At 33.8% G+C, this 25,000-nt stretch overlaps 1 protein-coding gene across 18 annotated transcripts in view; it reads left to right on the top strand.

The window, feature by feature from the left end:
- The window catches only part of LOC145301055 (cAMP-dependent protein kinase catalytic subunit 1), a 486,812-nt gene that overhangs the window by 401,932 nt on the left and 59,880 nt on the right, over positions 1-25,000 (top strand). For 8 of the 18 annotated variants that reach the window (XM_080144548.1, XM_080144550.1, XM_080144541.1 and 5 more), the window contains one exon: positions 11,722-11,763. The exons of the other annotated variants lie outside the window; for them this stretch is intronic. In XM_080144548.1, the coding sequence (XP_080000674.1) occupies positions 11,722-11,763 (42 nt within the window). The remainder of the gene's footprint in view (positions 1-11,721; positions 11,764-25,000) is intronic. 18 annotated transcript variants of the gene reach the window in all.

The raw sequence follows: 25,000 nt of genomic DNA, 5'->3' as shown, positions 1-25,000 counted from the left end.
TCGCTGATATTAACAGAATGAATCTTAAACTTTTATATCACAATCAGGTTGGAGGAGGAGGAGGAGGTAACACTGAATTCAATGATTTACAAATGCATTATGTGTGATTTCTGACTTAGCTGGAAACATGTATACTGACAGAATTAGGATTTTATATAATAGAAGACAGTGCTTAAGTTTGATGCTGAGGATTCTGAGCAAGAATTTAATTCTACTCTTTTTTGGCATCCTATTATTTGTAGCCTTCATTGTCATGTTTTAACGGCTGTTTTACATGCTTTGAAGGTGATGAAACATTTCAACTAGAAATGAAAATTGTTGGTAAAACTTTGAAATTCTAATGAAGTTTTTTTAATCATCTGAATTCAACCATGATGTGATAGGCATCTAGTTTTACAGCTGAATTACATTGGCACATCACCAGATCTGTCCAGATCATCAAAGTAATGTATGTCATCCTCCACTCTATAACAAAGACAAACGTATTTATTTGTATATAAATATACATTTCTACCATCGCATTAAAGTTAGCCAGGAAAAATAGTGCCTTTTTCTAGCAAGTTGCTCCCTCCCCACACGAAACCATATTAAGTGGTAAGGGGGAGCAAAAAAGCAAATAGCAAATCAAATACACACACACACACACACACACTTCCTGAAATGAATTTGGAAAGAAATCATCTATTATAAATCAAGTCAAAGGCGGACAAGTACTTTAATTTTTTTTTTTTTTTAGATCATCAAAAGTAATTTATAAATGAAAAATGAAATTTCTGATGTAATTCTGAAGATTGGTGCAAACATGGGGAAGCATATTTTTTTTTTACAGAGGTTGTACACTAATTTATTTAGCAATGATAATTGCTGTAATTATGTAAACAGACATTCCACCAAAGTCTATCAATGGACATTAGCCTTTTTGGGAAGTATAACTATAGTATCCTGTCACCGAAGCAGTTCAGGCTATTCGCCCCTGCTTAATCAGGGATTAAACTGGTCCGATGCCCGTTCATTGTCTTTTATCCTTCTACATATGATTGCATGGGTCGAGAAAGGTTATCTTATCCTTGCTTGCCTCGGCCTCATTGGCAGATTAGAACAAGTCTAGCCAAAGCGAGTGCTTTGGCAAGCCACCGATTAGTGGGCAGGAGTGACGATAAAAAAAAAAAAAAAAAAAAAAACACAGTATTTCCATTGTGGAGTGAAGCCAACGCCTTTTAAAGATTAATTAAGCTGCAAGAAGGAAAACGAATAAAAACCTATCTCCGTTTCATATTTAAACATTTTTATAAACAAAAATCAGTTGTCAGGCATTCATTCTAACTATCCATCTCAATTTCTGAAAATATTTATTCATTTTCTGTGTGTGATATATAGTTCATATGGAACCATTATGTTTGATTTTCTGAGAATAGCTCGCGTTACCTTAAAATTAAAAGATTTTATGCACCCAGTTTCTAGTTTAATAATAAGGATTATTAAATATGGTGGTAAAACTAAAATATTTAAACAGTTAAAGCATTTGTTCGCTATCCTGATGATTTTAAATTGTAATAAAGGAAATCCAAAACTACATTAGTAATGTATATAAAAAAATTGTATAAATATAATTATTTATAACTTTTATATATTTTTAATAAGTAAATAAGAATGTAAATATATAAATAAATTACTAAAATAGTAAGGGGTAATAAGTAGTATGATGGATTAATCCGAATTGTATAAATACAACTGACTGGTAAATTAAAAAAATATATCCATTTTGAATTTTTTGAGAAAGACGAATGTCACAGGTAAGGAAGACATTTTTTTGATAGCATGACTAGATTAGCCAAATCCATTTGGAGCAGGAAACCAGATCAAATATTCAAAACAATTCTTTGTGCTTGAGATGAAGAGAGGTGGTGTTTGATCAACACTGCTGAGGAGGCATGATTTAATATACTGTTTTGTTTTTAAATGCCAGAAACAGTTTCATAGAAGACAACTGATCCTTGAAATAACAGGACTATTATGAATTCAAGAAAGCAAGTTGATGTAGCGATTGCAGGTGATTAAATGTCTTCTTTTTTTTTTTTACAAAGGCATCACCACATTATCAAGGCCCAGAGGCCACTCAAGGATAAGGGTTAAAGAGTGTACAGTAGAAATTGGTCAATATAGTAATCATTAGTAATGAAAATTTGGTAAATTTAATAACTTATATGGAACGGCTCATCAAGAACTTATTTACTTTAGACTTGAACACAACCATATTGTAGTCAGCCGGAAAGCAGGAAAACGGAAGACAATTCCACAGGCGTGCAGTTCTAAGAAAGAAGCTTTGTTCATGGAATCTACGTTTAGGTTTAGGCACAGATAAAGAGTGGGGGAAATTATTGATAGTGTTTACAGCTAGACGAGTGTTTCTTGTGAAAGTTTGGCGAGGGGGGACCATAGATTGAAGCTCAGTTGAACACTTTCCATGAAAATAACGATACATCAGAGACAAACTCGCAACATCTCTTCTGTGAGATAGAGGTTGCAAGGAGGAGAAAAGGACATCTCCTACGAGGCTACGAAGTCTATTTTGAACTCTATCAAGGCAGGACAAGTCCTTTCTAGCAGCTCCTGCCCAGATGTGGCAACAGTATTCCATCCTTGGACGTACCTGGCTCTTATATAGATAGAGAATAGCATCAGCAGTGAGATATCTACTGGATCGATAGAAAGATCCCACCATTTTTCCAGCAGCCTTGGCAACAGATTTGATATAGGTGTTCCATTTAAGATCAGGAGTAATGGTCAAGCCCAGAAGCTTGTCAAAACTTGAGGCCTCCTGAAGACGAGAGCCATTCATTTCAATTGATGACAAATGTGGATTAGAATGTTGATGATGTAAAGAGAGAAGCTTGGTTTTAGATGCATTAAAAGTAACCAGCCACTCCTTACTCCATTGTACTATGTGCTCAAGATCAGAGGAGAGAGAATTGGAGAGAAGTTTGTCGTTTACTGTCTTAGATGTGATACCATAAATGGTAGTGTCGTCAGCATAAATGTCTACAAATGATGTAAGGATATGATTTGGAAGATCATTAATGTAGATCAGGAAAAGAGTTGGGCCCAGGATGGATCCCTGAGGGACACCGGCATTAATACTGTGAGCTTCTGATTTTTGCCCCTCAACTACTACTCTTATGAACCTATCAGAAAGAAATGATTTAATAATTGAGAAGACTTTTCCAGCTATACCATAGCTAGCGATCTTATGAAGTAAACCTTTATGCCATACCCTATCAAAGGCTTTAGATATGTCAAGAGCAATTGCCCTAGAAAGATTGCCACCGTCGAGAGATTTGCTAATCCTATGCGATATAACTGTAAGCACATCTGCTGTAGATCTAGCAGAACGGAAACCATATTGAGTGTCACTAAGAAGGTTATTTTTGTTGAGATGTTTGATTACTTCTGTATTTAACACAGATTCTAGCAACTTACTCATGACGCACAGGAGACTTATTGACCTGTACTGAGAGGGGGATGAGCGATCACCTGAATTCTTAAATACAGGGCATACTGATGAGATTTTCGAGGGAGATGGGAAACTATTCTCCTTAAGACAACGTTTAAACAGTTCTGTAAGTATGGGCGCTAGTTCTGGTTGAAGTTTTTTGAGTACTATAATTGGAATACCATCAGGGCCAGTTGCTTTACTCGAATCAAGGTTTTTGATTAGCTTTTTTTTAATTTAATATTTTTTAAAATTTACCCTTATCTTTTATATGTATCTCTTTACTTTTATCCTATTTACTTTTCAATTTCAGGTTAATGTATCCTATGCTAGATGTCGCAAATAATTTTATCCTGTTATTTAGCTCTTTTCCCTTCTTCTTATAAAGATTTTCTATAACCTTAACTTTTTTTTCGTTATGTAACTAACAAATAAATCTATATATACCTATATTTATTTTATTCTGTCTTGAATTTATGATATATATTAAGGTAGTTGTAGAGCACCCCAGCATTGTCCAATTATAAAAATTAAAAGTAAGAGGGTAATATTTTATATATGGATTACAGAAGGCCTGTAACAGGGTATGGCACGATGGTCTTCTCATGAAAATTAAATCCTATGGTATTACTGGACGAATGCTTAACATAAATACTTAAGAGAAGAATTCAGGTTGTCATCAATGGTTGTATGTCAAAACAATATGATATAAATGCGGGTGTACCTCAGGCGTGAATCCTTGGACCTTTAATATTCCTGATATTCATAAATGACCTCTCTGAGAAAATTGTCTCTGAGATGGGTATATTTGCTGATGACACCACACTCTATAATAGGCACGAGGGGAAAACAAATACATATCCAAGGCAATGGCGGAAACACTAGAGGAAGATCTCCAGTCTGTAGTGGAATGGGGACAAAAATGGTCACATTAAATGCTTCCAAGACTAAGCTTCTTTCCTTTAATAACTACAAGAAACATGCTCAACCACTAATAACCATGGCTAATGATACATTACCTGAAAGTACTTTGTTCAAACTCCTCAGCGATTAACATTCGCAGGGAACGAGTTGGAACAGATACATTGAGAACATTGCTAAGGCTACTGCAAAAATAGTGGGCTCTCTCTACTGTGCTAGAAAGTTACTTACACCTGAGAGTATCCTGTACCTCTACAAGGCTACCATTCGCTCATGTATGGAGTATTGCTGCCACATTTTTTTTTATTTTTTTTTTATTACATTTTCACCCCAAACAAGGCACATTGCCACTTTAATGTAGGGGGCTACTATCAGGGGAAACATCTACTGGGGTACTATGTAGGGATTAGGGCAGCGAGATGTTGGTTCACGTTGCACTTGAACTTATGCATGTCAGTACAGTTGGGGAAGCAGTGACCTGGAATGGAATTCCAAAGTCTAGCAGTTCTGGGGAAGAAACTACTGGAGTAGAAAGATCTTTTACATCTAGGGATCTCTACAGTGTGGGGGTGGGATTTTGTAGCTTGTCGGGTCTGTCGAGGGTGTTCACGTCGTGGGGGCACAAGTGCTTGCAGTTCTTCAGAGCATTCACCATTATAATACTTGTAGAACAGGCAGAGGGATGCAACGTTTCGACGATGGGACAGAGGCTGAAGTTTTGATGCCAGTTTAGGGCCTATCAGATTTGCGACTCTCTTTTGAACCCTGTCAAGGAGCGAGAGACTAGTAGCCGATGCACCGGCCCAAATATGACAGCAATACTCCATACATGGGCGAATAGTGGCCTTATAGAGGTACAGGATACTTTCGGATGTTAGAAGTTTTCTAGCACGGTAGAGAGAGCCCACCTTCCTCGCAGCGGCCCTGGCAATGCCCTCGATGTAATTGTTCCAGCTCATGTTTCCTGTGAACGTTAGGCCAAGGAGCTTGAAAGACGTACTCTCAGCTAAAGAGTTGTTGGCCATTGCTATAGGTGGTAGAGAAGGTTTCTTGTAATTATTGAATGAAACCAGTTTTGTCTTGGTGGCATTGAACGTTACCATCCATTTTTGTCCCCATTCCACTACTGATTTGAGGTCATCCTCTAGTGTTTCTGCCATTACTTTAGATATATGTTCATTTGTTTTCCTGTCGTGCCTGCTATAGAGTGTGGTGTCATCAGCATATATACCCATCTCAGAGGCAATTTTGTCGGGGAGGTCATTTATGAATATCAGGAACAGCAGAGGACCAAGGATAGATCCCTGGGGCACTCCCGCATTTATATTATATTGTTTAGACGTACGACCGTCGAGGACAACCTGGATTTTTCTCTTATCTAAGAAGGATTTAATTATGTTAAGTATTCTACCAGTGATACCGTAAGATCTAATCTTCCTGAGGAGACCCTCATGCCATACCCTGTCAAAAGCCTTAGATATATCTAGAGCTACCGCTCTGCCCTCTCCCGCTTTGTCCAGTGAATGGTATATGCGTTCAGAGATTACAGTGAGGATGTCTGCCGTGGAACGGGCTTGTCTAAATCCATATTGATGGTCGGTCAGAAGTTTAGCATCTGTAAGGTGCTGGACTAGAGCATGGTTAATTAAGGTCTCAAATATTTTGGCGAAAAGTGGGAGGAGGCAAATAGGGCGATAATTTAATGGGTCAGTTCTTTCGCCAGAATTCTTGAATACTGGTACCACAGAAGCAGTTTTCCAACAGCTCGGAAAGCAAGATTCATTAAGGCATTTGTTGTAGAGTTTGGAGAGAACTGGAGCTACTTCGGCTGAGCACTTTTTTAATAGCACAGCTGGGATGAGGTCGGGTCCACATGCTTTGGAAGTGTCAAGGTTTTTTATGATAGCATGCACCTGAGCAGGAGTGATTTCCAGATCGTCTAGCTTGGCGTCTGTCCGCATAGGAAAGTCAGGTAGGGGGTGGTTTAGAGGGTCCAGTGCAGAGTTGGAGGCAAACCGACTGGCAAGCATGTTAGCCTTCTCGGTTGCTGAGCAAAGAACCTCGTGATTGTTGGTTAGTGGGGGAATTGTTGATTGCCCATTATTTACTACACTGTTGTAGATTTTCCAGAAGTCACAAGTTCCTAATTTTTGTGCTTCGATGCGTTTTTTTGGGCTGGTGCATCTCCTACTCTCTCCCTCTTAGAGTTCAAAAGAGTCGCCAACCTAATAGGTCCCGCACTATCAGCTAAGCTTCAGCCATCAACGAAATGTTGCATCCTTTTGCCCGTTTTACAAGTATTTTAATGGTGGATGCTCCGAACTACTAACCCTTGTGCTCCCTTGATGGAAATAGACCTGACAAGCAGCAAAATCCCACCTCTACACAGCAGAGATCCCTAGATGTAAGAAAGCCTTCTTCTACTCCAATAGGTTCTTCCCTAGAAGTGCTAGACTTTGGAATTCCCTTCTGTGTCCCTGTTTTCCTGACTGTACTGACATGCAAAGTTCAAGTGTAATGTAAACAGACTTCTTGCTGCTCAGTTCCCTACATAGTACCCTACAAATTATGTCCCAGATAGTAACCTCTTACATCAAAGTGGCACTGTGCCTTGTTTTGGGGTGAAAATGTGAAATGTGATTTAAAAAAAAAAAAAAAAAAAAAAATCAGAAACATCGGTACCTTTATTTATATATATATATATATATATATATATAAATAAAGGTACCGATGTTTCTGATTTTTTTATATATATATTACTAGCATGGGTACCTGGCATTGCCCGGATTGACATGAAGTTCCGTTTGGAACACACCTGCTATACTAAGGATATTAATCATTTTCATCATGGGAAACGTCGATACCTCCACAACAATTTCAAAAATAAAAGGACAGATAAAAACATGTAAATGTAATCGCCCCCACCTCCCCCTAAAAAAACAAGTATGTGATACCCTCTTCACCAGATATCTAGGTAGAAGGGATACAAAGAGAAACTATTCTCTGGATATTGAGTACTTTTGTTGTCCATGCAAAGGAAAATAAAGGAAATTTTCGATTTGCTGGGGGGGGGGTCTAAAAGTATGGCTTAGGTTTCAATTGCTGGAAAGGTAAAAAAAAAAAAAATCTTTTCAGTTTATTCGTGTTTTTTTGTTTGTTTGAATATTTTAAAAAGAAAAAAGGAAAACATTTTTCTGTCTACACGGAATTATTTTTTTCACACTAGAAACTTATTGAGATTGCCAATTTGTTTTTATTTAGTGAAGAGTTTGTTTTAATTTTTTTATGCTTCGTTTTTTTTTTCCCCCCCGTTTTTAAAAATGTTGATGTCGGAAATAATAATTTCAAATAAATTTAAATATATTATCAATATAATTGTTAAAGTTTATTAAATAATTTTAAATAGAACACTTAAAACAAGTCTCTCGCTAGAAACATTAACTAACATATTATTATTTAGTAAAATCAATTTTCCTTAATGTAATATGCAAATGACGTGAGCTCTTAATTGTATATCTTGCAAGAATCGTACTATATACATAGAAATAAATGGAAAAGTAAAGTAACGAACCTATTGTATATATTAATCCAATTGTGAACAAACAAACAGGCAGGAATATATATATATATATATATATATACCCACCTCAATTCACTCCAAACAAGGCACATTGCCACCGAGACGTGAAAAAAAACTACTGTAAATTAGGGGTCAAAATAATAAGAGATATCTTGGATGGAAAATTGTACAGCAAGATATTTGTTCACATTATATTTAAATTTAATTGTGGGTACACCAGCCTAGATGTGATGACAATACTCTGTGCATGGTGACTGATGGCTTTATAGAGAATACTAAAAGGTGAGAGTAGTTTTTTTTTTTTTTTTTGTTTTTTTTTTGCCTTTGTAGCAGACTTGGCAGAATCTTCTGAGCATTTATTCTAATCGTAAATGTTAGGCTGAGTAATTTGAATGTTCGACTCTCAGGAATGTAGCTATCGGTAGTTGAGAAGGTTTTCTTTTTTTAATAATTCTTGGAGTTTTTATTTTATTTTATTTTTTTTTTTTTTGGCATTAAATGCAACCATCCATTTTTGGCCTCATTTTAGAATGGAGATCATTTTCTAAGGTTTCAACCATTGCCTTAGATGTGTGCACATTCAATTTGTCCACATGTCATTAAGAAATATGGCCATCACTGAGGAAAAAAAAAAGCATTTAGTCTTTTATTCATGAAAAAAAAAAAAAGAACGTATATTCGAAATTAATAATATAATGCAAGCTAAAAATAAAAAATGCAATTTTATATAGTCTATCCACAAGAAACGCCATCTACAGAAACAACCGTATCTGCTAACAATACAGAAGCATTTCTCTACTCCATATTTTTCTCGACAGCGATACTAACCTAGCACTATCATAAGGCCTCCAAGAGGTTTGAATGCTTGGAATACTTAACTCTGCTTATTACAGACTTAAAACTTGTATAAACTGGCAAGTTCACTGCTGGAAAATTCACGAAATCGCAAATGGGACCAGTCTATAGCAGGGGGACCTAATTCTAAGATGTGAAGTCTAAAAGGGCATCATAAGCTGTTTACCATGTAACTGTTTTATAGATTTCAAAACCTCAGTTATTAAATTTGTTACTCTTCTTATTGAACTAAATTCAAATCAACCAATGTTTGTTTCCCTGAAGACTTTTTTCATATATACTTTAACAAGATTAAATGCATGCTAAAATCTACTTTAATTCTGGGATTGAGTTATGTTTGAAAAATGTTTTAATTGTTCTGATTAGCTGTAATTTATAATTAACTGTACAAGTCAGCCATCCTTCTTAGCTCTCTGTATTTCTGTCGTCTTTGACTCTGTTGATTCAACCACTATCTTAATTTTTTTTTTCAATGTTTCTGCAAGTATTTAGAGAAAGTGACTTTCTTTTTTAGTGTTGCCATGTAATTTACATAGATATGTCTATACACACCACAAACACGTGTAAATTAGATGGCAAAGTAATAAATCTCTTTACTTCTATCCTACTTAAACCATTGTTACCAATCATCATGGTGTTTCTCAATCTATCATAGAAATTCATTAACCACTTAAGTGACCGTTCGTTCTTGATAACAGGTGACTTATTTGTTTTTTACTTATGCATGAACAATTTCTTAGAAGATGATTTTTTGTTCCAACAAGTACATCTAATATATTGAATGGTGGAAACAAACAACTCATCAGAGACATATTTATGTTCCTCGGATAAAAAAAAAACAGTTGGAGATTTTTTTTTCCTTCCTTTAGGAAATCTTTAAAATCTTTTTTACTCTTATAACTTTTAAAGATATGCATCTCCTTTTACAAACATGTATCCTTTTTAATCCAAGAAAAGAAAAAATCTTCAACTGTTTTTTTTTTGTTTTTTTTTTCGAAACATAAATCTGTCTGAGTTGTTTGAATTTCCACCGAACAATAAAACATTATGAGTGTGAAATAAATACATACTTAACTTTGTTTAGGAATGTTTACTGAGGATATATATGCTCTGAAAGTGTAAATTTATTTTTAATGAGCTTAATTAATTGTGACAATTTGAAATAAAAATATATGAATAATATATATATATATATATATATATATATCTGTGTATGTGTGTGTGTGTGTGTATTGTGGGCATATCTATAATTTGTTGCATCACAATTTCGCTACTACTATTTATTCTGAATAATATATAATTGCAAATCTGAAACGCATTTACATTTGAGGAACCTTTCTTTTCTTACTTTTCTGTATTCATTTTGTTTTGTTTTTTTTCCTTTGTTTTTTTTTTTTTTTAATTTTAAAGTTTTAACATGATCAGTAATATTTTTACGTTTTTACTTTTGACAGTAAAATTTATTTTTTACAATTTTGTTAGAGTTTTTATTTGTCAGGGGTAATGGTTACTAATGTAAATGTTTTTTCTTTACATTCAATTAAAATGAATGACTTATAAATAAATTCGGGTGGATTTAGTTGTATAATTATTTTTTGTTTTTTCAATCAGTAGTTTATTATTCTTTTACTGTCATTATTTTCCATTGTATCGCTTAGAGTAAATAAATAAAAAGGCAGGTAAAATTTTAGAAAAATAAACAAAACAAAATGGATTTCAAAAGCCTCCCGGGTAATGCCGGGTTGGTATATATATATATATATATATATATATATATATATTACGTACACATCATCATTTCAAATGCCAAAGGTTGGAATCAATTCAGACTCTTCATTTTTTTAAGGTCTAAATTTTCATTATGTAAACTTACACGTGTTTCATTGAATAGCAAAAGGTCAATAAACAATTTTTCAAAGACGGATAAATATTCCTAAAAAATCTGCTAGAATATGAAATGAAAAAGAAAATTGGGAGAAGAAAAAGAAAATGGTGATATATAAAGTCTGCAAAAGCGTAAATTTAAAAAATGATACAAAAAAAAAAAAAACAATGTAATGTTCATAAAAAACCCACCCACATAAGATAATAGAATTCAAAAGGTAGGTAGTATCTCATGCCACTGTTGGACATATATATATATATATATATATATATATATATATTTGTGTGTGTCTCTATTTTTTCTACTATATAAAATATAAACAAATGTTACCTGCCTTGCACAATACCAAGATTAACACACAAGAGCAGATTATTCTAGTAGCAATGACTTCCTATAATACACTTTAATCTTAGCTCAAAAGGCCCTGTCTCCCTCTATCCGTCGCCATCTGTATCCATCCCCATCGCTATCCGTCTCCATCTATCCGAAAGCAATATAACATCTATACAAGTCGATCGTATCATTTTGTCTTTTCCCTTTTCCAGTGTGAGACGGGTGGGGTGGCCGGGGGTTATTTTGTTGCAGCTTGTTTTCTCAAATAGATCACAAGTGACCAAACCTTGAAGAATCATGCAGTGTTTCCCCATTTCAGTAACCTGAACATTTAGTACCATCCTATGAATCCATGTGTTGTAATTTGTATCGGCACTGTAGTAATGAATTAAAAAAAAAAAAAAAAAAAAAAAAAAAATTAAAAACAAAGCTAACCCTCTAGGCACTTTTTCTTATTTTAAGGTTTAAGATGTGGTCATCAATGATGTGGCCAAACATACATGCTCTCCCTCCCCCACAAAGTGCTTGTTGCTGTCAAGATGGTTGGACTGTGTGTGTTTTTATTAAATGTCACTAAAATTGGTTCTGTGGTTAAGACTGTAAAGAGCAGCCATTTTTTTCTATTGCTTGTTTATTTTGAGTTTATCATCGTTCCAGTTTCATTTCAAATACTCCAAAGCCAAAAGACCCGAACCGCAGGCAAGTGTTTTGGATTTCTCTCCTGGTCTCTCCATCCTCATTTTTTTTTTTTATATGGCTGTTATATTTATTATAATGGGCACAGAACACACACACGAACACCTACCTACCTTCCCCCCACAGCCAACATGTGGACACGCCCACCAGGTTGAATCCATTTTGGATGACCATTGCTATCTTGCGACCTCTGCTTTTTGTTGGAGTTTATAGATCGCCTCTCTTCACCAATGTAATAACATCACACCTCAAGGCTAACCTTTTTATTTTTATTTTTTTTATTCATTTTTTTTTTTTTTTTTTTTAGATCTGGCAACTAAATTGCTTTCTACCTGTCTATTCAATCAACTCTTACCTGAACATTTTTGCTAACTTTAATCCTATTATGCCTCACCACCTCCTCCATCAATAAGCAGACATCATAAAGTGTACTAGTTTCTTAAAACGAACTTAAAACTAACAATGCTAATTCTTTTAATAAACTTTGTTTTTTTTTTTTAATCTGGGTAAAAAATTTGAATTTGAAAACCCATGAACTGACAAAAAAAATTTTTTTGTTCAAGATTTTAGAATTGATACAACTGTATCTGTATGCGTGGGGAAGTCCGTTTGACATAGTGGTTCCCAGCACAGATAATGAAATCGCTGCACAGAGTTCAAGATCCACCTCTTGGCTATTATTTTAATATTCAGACTCATACCCTTAGAAAAAGGTATGAACCCCTCTACTTCCTCCTAGCTATGGATTAAATAGCATTACTAACCTTATCCTACTAATGCACTTGGAGAGAGATGGGACCCCACTAGGCCTGATTACCCAAGACACACGGCATGACAGCGCACCAACTTGTGGCTATGGGATAAAAACGCAAGAAGAGACTTCTATTCAGATTTCAATAAATTCAAAAAGAATTAGGTACCACACAAATATTGTCAGCTTTGCATGATTGCTTATTCACGTATCTTAAAAAAAAATTTTTTAATTGTTTTTTCAAAAAGTAATTTCTGTGTCCTGTTGTAAATCTTGAAATGCCTATTTCAAGAAACCATCTAGAGACAATCTCTTCAGTTGGTAATTTTTTTTTTTTTTTTTCATGTTTTTATTTTTAATCCAGAACATTGTCTTTTCTTACTCTCTGCAATAATAGAAAACTATGGTTTGTGATGAAGTTTAAAGAACCAATATTAAATCAATTTTTTTTCCAGACATCGGTTTTTGGTAAGTGTTGTCATTTCTTGCAATCATGTTTGCAAGTGATGCAATCAGTGCCATGCAGAGAAGGGGAATGGGGTGCTGGCCTCCCGCATCTAAACTGGAGGTTTATCCAATCATATTTAAGCTATCACCCTTTCTTAACATATTTCTCAATACTTCAATTTTTTGGGCCATTATGATCAAGGGGTTGACTCCGAGCATCAGCAGGATATCACCAGGCTTCTGCACGTTAATTTGATATTTAGTTTTAGATCCAGATTGGCTTGGTTATAGAATGATTCCTACCAACAGAAAAATATTAAGAATAGATGAAAAAATACAAAAAAAATAAAATAAAACATGTTTTGTTTTTTGTTACATTAGTCAACAAAACAAAAAGAGAAAAAAATATATATATTACCAAAAACAAGATAAGTTAATCTTATACCCATCCAGAAATTGAGGTTATAATGTATTTCAATCTGTATTAAGGGGATTTTAAAAAATCAAACTACACTTTCGCCTCCCTGGAACAGTATGATAACGTCACGTGCGATGGGGTTAATTTTTACCACTTTTAGGACCAAGATTCAGTTCCTTTTATTTCTTTTATGTTTTTTTCTTTTTTTTTTTTAATTTTTTTCTTATATTGGCATCTATTCTGTCTGCATTTCTGAAGTAGTCAGCACTCAACAGGCATATGCAAAAATAAACAAAATTTTTTTTTTTAATGGAGCGTTAAAACCAGCAGTTAACCTGCCAATATTCACACATTAAAGTATATTGACTGACAGAATAAGGGTACATATACCCCTACCTCCCACCGCCCGGGTTGATTTTCAGATTTTCTCAAAATAGTAAAATGGTAAATTGGTTTTAAGAAGCCTCTTAATCAGTGAAATAAAGTATTACCTAAAACTTAACATGGTTTTGTGGGTTTTTCCAGACAAATTAAAATAAATATCACACCCACCACCATTTCTGCCAATTAATTCATTCATGTTATTTCCAAAGACCTTCACATCCACTCTGTTTCTCTTTATTTTATTTATTTACTTATTTTACTATTTATTATTATTTATTTATTTATTTTATTTTTATTTGTTCTTTTTTTTTTTTTTCTGGCTACTTGCCCTCCTTTCCAACCTCTCCTTCTCCCTTGTGTGTGCACCCTTGAAAGTTAAATAGTGTTCTTGGCCAATTCATCAAAACAAAATAATCCTGTTCCCACTCCCCCTTCCTTAGTATTTGTTATTGTAAGAGGTGGAGGACTTTGGCAAAATAATCCTAATAATCCTTATTTTCTCTCCATTCAACAGGAAATAAATGGAGTTGAAGACTTAATGCAACTGCATTTAAACTATTGCCTCCTTCACCTCTACCTTCCTAAAAAAAAAAAAAAAAGATTTAACTCTTCCTGTGCTATTTATAGCTTATGTAAATGGGTCAAGTTTAGCCAGCACTTATTTATTCTTAGCTCTTTCTCTCTTTCCTTCTCTTTAGTGACATAAGATACACCCTTTTTTAATACATGTTCATCAAAGAATAAATACTTTTGAACTTATTCCTCCTCCCCACATCCACAACCAATCAAAATGAATTACTATACATGAAAGAAGCTGATGCACATATTGAATCCTTGGCATTCATTCCAAATACAATATTCAACAAAATCATTATTCAGTATGACTTTCTCTTTCTTTACATTATTGCAAAAATAAAAATAAAAAATGAGAGTGCAAATTTTGTACAGTAGGGATATATTTCGCATAAATTTGGAAATAAAATTGGGTTAATATTAACTTAGGTTCCTATTTTAACATTTATTTTCATTCTGCACTCGTTTAAACGAAAAAAAAAAATATTTTCATAAATGGGTATGATTAATTTATCTTTTTAGTTATGAAATTGTTATAAAACAATAATTTCAAGTTTTTTAAAGAAAATGAAATGAATTATGATTTAATTTGATTATTAAATTATTTGTTTATGGGATTTTACACATGTCATGTAGAAGCAATAAATATAGACGCACTAGAAATAGTCACAATTTTTATGATAGAAAAGGATGTCATTACAATATCAAAGAAGATTGTTTTATCGTTATTTCCATGGCAGGTGCTCGTCTGAGCTCCAATCTCTAGTCCCCCCTCTCCAATCTTTTACGAAAAACACCTGTCTAGCTGAAACCACTGTAAAAAATTTTCCCCACTCTTTATCTGTGCCTAAATCAAAACGTAGATTCCATGAACAAAGCTTCTTTCTTAGAACTACACGCCTGTGGAGCTCTGTTCCGTCTGCCTGCTTCCCACCTGACTACAACCTGGATGTCTTCAAGTCCAACGTAAACAAATTCCTGATGAACCGCCCCCTTAAGTAGACACTTTTATTAAATCCCCACACTAACGTACTGTACATGCAATAACCCTTATCCCTGAGTGACTTCCGGGCCTTGATAAGTGGTGATCACAGTGTAAAAAAAAAAATTAAAAAAGGGCTAAAATTTGATCAGATGAAATTAAGTCACAAAATTTATCTTTCGAAAGCGATGTGTTTTTGGGAAAACATAAAATGAACCGTCCTCTTGTACAGCAATACAATTTCTAGTTCCCATTTTTTTTTTTTATTTATTGTTTTGTTTTCCTTAGTCTCTAATTCCACTGAACAATAGTTTTTTTTTGTTTTCTTTTCAAGCCTTTAAGTGCAAAAATCTTAAACCTAGAATTTCATAAAGACTCGATTTGTCTTTTAAAATCTCTTTTCAAGCTACTCTCATACACAGATAGTACAACTAGTTAGTAGGTATTTATTTGCTTCCCCACAAAAGCAAAATGTGACACAAGGTTGTTTTTAATGTTGGGGGAAATTAGCTCCCCCTCCAAAAAGGGACACTCTGTACGTTGGCAAAATAAAATTGCCTTAGTATAGAAAGGTTTCCCCTCCATTGACTAAAGATTAATTAACTTGAGTGCAGCATTAAAACAAATACTACACTCTGATCCTGGCCTGTGCCAGTTTGCTTAGTAGTCGCCATCCCCTTCTCCTTTTTAAAAACAAAACAAATCTTTCAGTAATTGTTTCATAACTTTTTAGATGGATTAATAATTTGTATTTTTTTTAAACATTAGAAGACGGTGGCTGAGTGTTGTACCAAGGAAATGAAAGATTTCATGTACTAATCCTGAAACTAACATCGACTTTAAACTATACTTGGTGAAAATACATTTTGTTGGAATCTGCCCTTGGTATATGGCCAACAGAAGCTGAACTCTGAGAGGGAAGCATAGAACTAGTGAATACTTTTTTAAGAAACCAAAAAGGACAGGGTTAAGCGAATGGGCATTAGGCAATCACCTAGAAATAATTTCTTGATAAAAATACAGGTTCTTATCAATTCATTCGGATGGCATCAAGAAGGGCATCTGGCCTATAAAAATCTATTCCCAATTAAGAAAATGACTTTCAAAGAAAATAGGTGGAATTTCAGGTTTTACATTTTATCAGACAATTATTTTGGTTATATTTACAATCAATGTAATAATTGATTTTCATGTGTATCTTCATTTTCAATTTTGAAACTTTCTAATCCAAGTTTTCAAGTTTAACAAAGATTCACAATTTCAAAACGAGGCACCTAACGAAGGTTGAAACATTATGAAAATAATCAAATGAAAATCGAAGTATAATCGATCAATAATTGACAACGTTGTCATTTATGCACTTTTTTTTTTTTTTACTCAAGTCGATTGCTACAGAATTTAAATTAAAAAAAAAACTTTTAATGTTACTATCATAGAACCTAGGATGTTTTAGTGTTCAAACCATTTTTGGATATTTTATTATTTATACACGTTTTGTCTTTTTTCACTGTTTAATAACTTTTTATCTCTCCCCTCGCTCTTCCTCCCTCCCATCTCTCCCCTCGCTCTTCCTCCCTCCCATCTCTCCCCCTCGCTCTTCCTCCCTCCCATCTCTCCCCTCGCTCTTCCTCCCTCCCATCTCTCCCCTCGCTCTTCCTCCCTCCCATCTCTCCCCTCGCTCTTCCTCCCTCCCATCTCTCCCCTCGCTCTTCCTCCCTCCCATCTCTCCCCTCGCTCTTCCTCCCTCCCATCTCTCCCCTCGCTCTTCCTCCCTCCCATCTCTCCCCTCGCTCTTCCTCCCTCCCATCTCTCCCCTCGCTCTTCCTCCCTCCCATCTCTCCCCTCGCTCTTCCTCCCTCCCATCTCTCCCCTCGCTCTTCCTCCCTCCCATCTCTCCCCTCGCTCTTCCTCCCTCCCATCTCTCCCCTCGCTCCTCCTCCCTCCCATCTTTCCTCCTCAATCTCTCCCCTCGCTCTTCCTCCCCTCACCCGACTTTTCCCCTTGCTTTTCTTATCTCTCTTCTCCCCCCCTCTTACTATCCCTTTTCTCCCTCTCACTACTTCTCTTCCCCTTGCTCTTAATTATTTATTTCATTGTTATTAATTAATCCTATTTCACACCATCTAAAAAAATTCATATACAAGTGAAGTGTGCACGCTCACAAACATTAAAAAAATCCACATAGTAATATATAGATATTACTCATCTCAACTGTTTTCCTTTTATGAGTTGGTTCTTAAATCAATGCTTCATCAGTTAAGAACCGTTTTTATCATTGCTGTGTGGTGCCGTACTTCTTATTAATGGCGTTTGATTACAATTAAAATCATCAGTCTGTTATTTTAAACGTACATCTTTTCGGATTAAATTCTTGGATTGAGTAAATCTTACCCTCTTGCTTTATGCTAAAAAAATCTTTTTTATTATTATTTTTTCACTGATCACCAGGTTCTCAAATATTTATAGCATTTCTATGGCAGAAGTGTTTTTTTTTTTTTTTTTTTTTAACCAGATGTTTTTTATGCTAAAAGCTCCACTTAAATATGAAAAGGAAAAGCGCTGATGACTTTCCTGATAGAATGTTCTATTTCCTTTTGAAACTAGAGAGCAACAGCGCATCCCAAGTTGCTATCCACCGACAACTGATTAACGCATTAGAAAAATGACTTCATTTCAGGAACAATTCATCCCGGAAAGATTAAAACCAAGTGAATGGTTGAAACCAATTATCTGGACTTCAAAAAAAAAAAAAAAAAAGAATAATAATTAAGTTGACTGACCTGCAAAAAAAAAAAAAAAAAAAAAATCAAATTGCAACACAACCCTCCTCCCCCACTTCTTCTCGGACTTTTAAATAAAATTGTCTCTTCAATTCCCAGATGATAATTTTTACATGTAATTGTAATGAGCTAGCTGACATTTAAACAGAAAATTAATTAATTTCTCTTTTTGTATAATTTGAATTTTCCTCCAATTTTCTTCTGCGTCGTCAGAATAAGAGGGCGGGGTGATTATGTCACAATGAAAAAGATGAAAAATTGCCTTCTAAAATGACAAATGAACTTGACAAATTCTGACGAAACTATTAGAATTAATGACTTCATAGAAATGAACCACATTTAATTTTCATATAAGGTACGAATTCTACGTGCTGCCATTGTCAAGGAAAGATAACTGTAAACGTTACTAGTTGATATCATGTATAAAGTGTAGTAGGTCTGTTTGAGTTTTTGTCATTGATATTTTTTTTTCTTACAAAGTAAATAATTACTCGTAAATCTAATTCGATGTAAAACGTTGGTATTCTTTGACTATGCTTATACAAAAATTTAATTAATGGCCACATAAAACCATAAAATGGTACTGAAAGGCAATACCAAGTAGGTGCAGCTAGTAATATATATATATATATATATATATATGTATATATATATGTGTGAAAATCTGGAATTAAATTCAGTAAATTAAAAAAAAAAATTAATGACAAATTTATTATTCGACAAGAAATATAAAAATTTAACGTTTTTTCCTTATAATTCATGGATTTTCAATAAATGGTTCATTTCATCAGAGGAAATGTTTTTAACCAGATAATGTTTATAGGCAGTCATAAATTTTGCTATTTATAGATACGTAGATTGAAAAATTAAAAAGCTTGTTTTTTGTATTCCTTGTCAAATAGATTTGTCGTAATTTTTTTAATTTACTGAATTTAATTCCAAATTTTCATTCGTACTATTGCGCTATCTCGTATATTTAGCTTTTTTTTTATCTGGTTGGGATTTTCTTGTAAATATTGATACTAATATTTATGTGGACTTTAATTTGAAAGTATTATACAATCTGTAATGTGAACGTATTTCAAAAATATGCTGATTCACCATATAATGGTTCTATAATATATATATATATATATATAATGGTTTTATATATATATATAATGGTTTTATATATATATATATAATGGTTTTATATATATATATAATGGTTTTATATATATATATATATATATAATGGTTTTATATATATATAATGGTTTTATATATATATAATGGTTTAGCTAGATATCGTGAGTGCTTCAAGTTGAGATTCAAAACTCCAGCATTTGGTCAGCAGATATTTTACCTATATGCTATCATGCTCATCCAAAAGTAAAGAAATTTTTTCTATACTTGTTTACATTATCAATTACCTAGAGAGCTTTACTCTCTTTTTTTAGAGAGCAATATTTTACCGTAAATATCTGACAGAATGTATAGGTATGAACAAAAGTAATAAACAAATTACGAACTATGTATAAAAAAAAAGGCATTAACATGGGATCACGCTGATTTCATTTATAAAACTTTATCAAGAATAGAATTTATTGAACAAAACAGATGTACATAATGTTGGCAATAGCAATGACAGTAAAATTTAAAAGTGTTTTAACACTATCCCTTACTTTATCCATTTCACTTTATCCCACTATTTCTACAAACTTTATATCTATTTTGACTGTTTAATAAATGCTGTTCTTGATCAAGTTTTGCAAATGAAACGAAATCACCATGATTCTGTGCTTTTTTTTTTTTCTTGATTCTGTGTTTTTTTTTCTTCTGTATCGATTATTTGTTGCATGTTATTATTCCTGTTCATATTTATACATGATTTTATCCACACAAACGCTTTCATCGAAGATGTTCTGGCAAAGTCTGGTAGCATCCATCCATCAAGGCGTGTGTACAGACGAGATCTGAATAGTTTTGTCATGTTCAATTTCGCTCAGAAAGTTTACATTGACTTGTGACAACAAGTTTTCAGGTCGTTCCTGAACACTTGATGCTTGAATTTTCTTCCAGTTTTTTTTTCTTCTGCATTATTAGAATACTGAAGAGTAAAGTGATTATGTGAAGAAAAATATTTACTTTATAAAATGACAAATGAATGTGACAAGCGATGGAGCGATTGCTTAAATTTCATTAAAATTTGAGGTAAAATTTTTCCAGTTTGTAGTACTCCTTGTATTTATTACTCCCACCTCATAACAGAATCTTCAAAATTTCATAAGAATTGGTAAAATGGTCCTGGCATTTATATTTTTGGGCGCATCTACATACTCTAGAGCTGTGTCACTCAGCACTCGACTACAATCATCATGATCATAACAATCGTTCCCTTGTTTTGACTCAACTTGAAATCTGGTACACCGCTTACAGTTGTGTGAGCATGCTTGTTAGGCAATTGATGTGACAAATGACAATACCTTGGGGTGTCTTTGCACTGCTTACCCACAAATATAAGATATAACTGCTGTCAACTGCAACTTTACAGCGAACAGGTGGTCGACCTCCATGGTTGCATATGTCGCTCTTCACACCAGGAAATCCTCACTAGACATTTGATTAATGTTTAAATCAAACACGCACACACGTGTATATAAGAAATGTTCATATCTTGTGAAGCATCATATATATCTAATGAATAGTTAAAATGAATATAATCATTTTGAGTTGTGAATTCTGATATCTAGAAATATCTCCAGCACAAGACCTTTTTTCTCCCCCCTCCCCCGATTTTGTTGTGATTAATCCCTACAAAATGCGAGAGGGAGGAGTAGTTTTGCTCAAAGAAAATATTTTTAGCCATCGAAAGTCTAAATGTGCAAATTGAATGAACATGCCTTCCGAATGAGCCATTTTTATTTGATAACATGTGAAAACCTGGGTAAAACAGAAAAATGCAATTAATGAAATTTTTATCAAAAGTTTCAACTGTATCATTTTATGTTCTTTAATAAACACAATTGTTTGTAATACGACTGGTCAGCTCATGTATTTTTTTGTTTTTATCTAACTATCCATTGTTAATTGTAAATATTGGCTGTTTGAAAACTAAACTGCTTATTTTATTAATTATATCCAATGGCTGGCTATTGTTAACAAGTTGAAACATAATAGAAAAAGAAAGGTTAGATGTATAAGTTTGTGCACAATTTTATATACAGTGAAATCTCTTTATGAAAAATAAAAATAAATAATTGATCAAGCCATGTCTATATTTTCTTTTTTAAAACAAATCAAGAGTATCCCGTTAATAATAATAATAAAAAAAAAATGGCTTATACATAAAACCTAAGCCCCCCCCCCCTTTTTTTTTTATCCAGTGTATACTTATTATCAAGGTGTGCAAAAAAATTATTTCTGGAACCTTCATTAATCTTTTTGATCCTCCAACAAAGGAGGGATTGGACCTAGTAATTAACACCTGTTCGTTTGTTTGCACCTTTTGCAATAACCACGCTTTGAATTTTTCATTAGACCGCTTTGTTTAAACTGGTGTGCTATCATTGAAATACTGATGTCAATTGCTTCAAACATGAGATTTTAAAAGAGTGCTTGGTCGTCCTCTACCTTTACATGCACTTATAGAATTTCTGAAACATCTACATACTGTCCGATCACTTATTTTCTATTTGTATTTGGCAACTGTTTGTAATAAATTATGACCATTTTCAAAAAAAAATATATGCATATTTTTTCATTTTATATGCTATTTCTTAAAGGAGCAGATGATGCCTGGGAGGATAGTATCTAAAACAGATATGCTACTCCCTTTTAGAAAAGAAGAATTTAGTCCTTGTATTCCAAATGAAAGATTCTTCGAAACTCCTTAAACAATACTTATCAATTATTAAGCAGCAGCAAAAGAATGCTTCTCCATTAGTCACATACTTCTGCTAGTGATATATATATATATGTATAATATAATGTGTGTGTGTGTGTGTGTTGAGTTTGCAATTTCATGGCAATTTCTAATTGTTGTATGCTATTTCTTAAAGGAGTGGGTGATGCCCAAGAGGATGGTATCTAAAACAGATATGCTACTCTCTTTCAGAAAAGGAGAATTTAGTCTTGAAGAAAATAGTATAATTGCCACAGAACAGATACTACACAATACTATCCCTCTAAAAAATAGGTAATGCCTGGGAGGATGGTCTTATTAACATAGAATACAATACTAACACTGCCATGCATTAATTATTGATAGTACAATACTAATAGTAGTTATGGTATAGTTTTGGCTTCAGACAGACATATACCAAATCTGTTTCCTGTACAGCATTCATCCTCGGCAAATTAAACCAGCTTCCTCCAAAGGATGAAGTGTGAAGGGAATATTAAATTCACAGACAGTCGCCTGTGAAATCTTAGTAATAGATTTGTACTTTATTTTTATCAGTTAAAATTTATGAGAAAATTAATTTCTAAGAAAATTAGCATTACAACTGCAATTAATTACAAATTAAAAGAACTTTTAATTGACGTCTTAAAATAATTTTACTATTTTTGAAGACTATTTTAAAGATATTTTGAAAGACATTAAGTTCATGAAAATATTTTTAAAAACTTTTCATTAATGATAGACTAGCAATAACATTTTTGCTTATATATCTATATAAAAGCGAAAATGTTTTTGTGTGTTTGTATGTCTCGCAAAAACTTTCGATATGAGCTACGGATTTTCGCCAGATAGGTATCATTTTAAAGCTCCAACCTTCGCCCGACAAATATTGAAAAATTGGCCAAAAACATTAATTCCTTCACCCTAAACTGGGCCCTTTTCTACAACGAGGGTGCCGAAAAAATTGTTCCTTCATTTTCTCTTGTCCTGCTACTACGACAATGACGTCATGTTTGACCTAGAAAACGTTGACGTTAGTTTAAACCACCTGCAAGTGTTTTTAAAAGTTTAATTTTATCCGTTCTCAGTTGTATGTCTCTTTGGCATAGGGGTAATGTGTCGGGCATTTTTTTCCGCTTTAGTTTCAATGCTTCAGGTTCGAGCCTTTCTTTCTACCTAAACTTTTTTCCTCTTTTACAACATTTTTTTTTCTTTTACGTTTGTTCGCTGTTTTGCTTTGTATTGGTTTTTCCAATTTTTTTTTTACATCGTGTTTTTTTTATAATATTAAAGCAGAGTCACCCTCTCCTACATAAAGACCTCCAAACAGCCAGGCAACGCTGGGTACTCCCCCCCCCCGCTAGTGTGTATATATATATATATATATATATATATATATATATATAAGCAAAAATGTTATTGGTAGTCTATATATAGCGTAATGATAGGTTAATCAGTTCTATTTTGGAAATTATACACACACACACACACAATGTAAGTGTTGAGTTTGCTAATGAACAGACTATTGTGACAATTTCTTATTGACATATGCTATTCTCCTCCTTCAGGTAGGTAATGCATGGGAGAACAACAATCGAATGGATTCTACATTCATCTATTTCCTGAAATGAGCTTTGAAAGATAGTACCAATAGAAATTGTAGTATACTTCCCCCCCCCCTGAAGAAGATACCAAATCTCCATTAATAATAGATGTAAAATCACTATTAATAAAAGATAAAACTATCAAACAAGATCTATGTGTTCATTCTTTTGCAGAATGTTATCCTCATCTTCATAGTTGTTGTTTCACCACATGTCAGCCAACTCACCTGAAGAAGGCCAAAGGATGAATTGACCGAAACGCGGTGAAACAATGACTATGGAGATGTGTATAACAGTCCGCAAAAGAATGAATCCACTAATTATGAAGCCTCATCTCTAAGAATTCCAAAAAATACAAAAAAAAATCTTTAAAAAAAGATTTTCTGTCTCTGTAAGTTTGCAAAATATTGAATTCTTTTTTATTATTAATCAAATATTTATTGAAAACTAAAATGAATTGTTTCTATTTCAGCTAAAAATAAATTATGTGAAGTTAGTTTTCTTTACAACATCCATTCGGCAATATCAAACTGCCCAACTTTGCTTGACTTTTTTCAACTATCGTTTTTAGTCACAAGATGAAGTTTGACTTGCAATCATTTTGGGGTTGACTGAACAGTGTCGGACCTTTTGGAATGAGTTATGGTTTGAATCGGACTTAGGAGGTGTACTCCTATCTTCTTAGGAAAGTAAAGGTATTGTTAATCACCTAAGGCAGCCTTATAAGAGAATGCTGACAAGTCCGTTTTTGATTATTTTGGACCTGAATACACCCCCCACTTCGGGGTTGGGTGGTTAACCCCCACCACCACCTTTCAGCTTTGTGCTACGTCTTTTCTGCAGTGGAAAGCAATTAAAAACCAACTGTGACAAACAATCGAATATTTCAGCTTTTCCAGTCGGTCTCTCATCTCGTTAAAGTCACTCGTACTTTTTTGTTTTATTCATTTCTAGTTTTATCTATTAATCGATATGCATCCATAAAAGTGGATTAGTTATATGATGATGTGTTGCTGTTCAGGTGCCACCCGTGCGTATAGGAGATTATTATATGAACATCTATTTTTAAACGGGGGGGGGTAGAGAGGTGGGGGTTAATCAGTTCTATGTTGGAAATTAATTTTCTAAAACAACGGGTAACGTTTCTGCTGTAAAGATTGCTTCTTATAAAATAATAAACAGTTTTGAAACTTGTGTGTACCAATCAAACAGCAGCCAGAGGTTTGGTGATGCCCGGAGTCAACTCTTTGATTTTATGCCCCAAAGTCCTAATACTGAGAAATATTATGCAAAAGGCAGATAGTTTGAATATCATTGGACGACCTCCCCCTCCTCAAGTTGGATCCATCTCTTTTGTACGTCATTGTGTTCTCCACCCACCCTCACACTCAAGTCAACTTTGAAAGAAAACACTAGAT

Source organism: Euprymna scolopes, chromosome 2 (genome assembly GCF_053919585.1).
Source record: "Euprymna scolopes isolate OS-2025 chromosome 2, ASM5391958v1, whole genome shotgun sequence".
Lineage (NCBI taxonomy): Eukaryota > Metazoa > Mollusca > Cephalopoda > Sepiida > Sepiolidae > Euprymna > Euprymna scolopes.
Note: the sequence above shows the minus strand (reverse complement) of the source record. Positions and strands in the feature narration are given on the sequence as shown.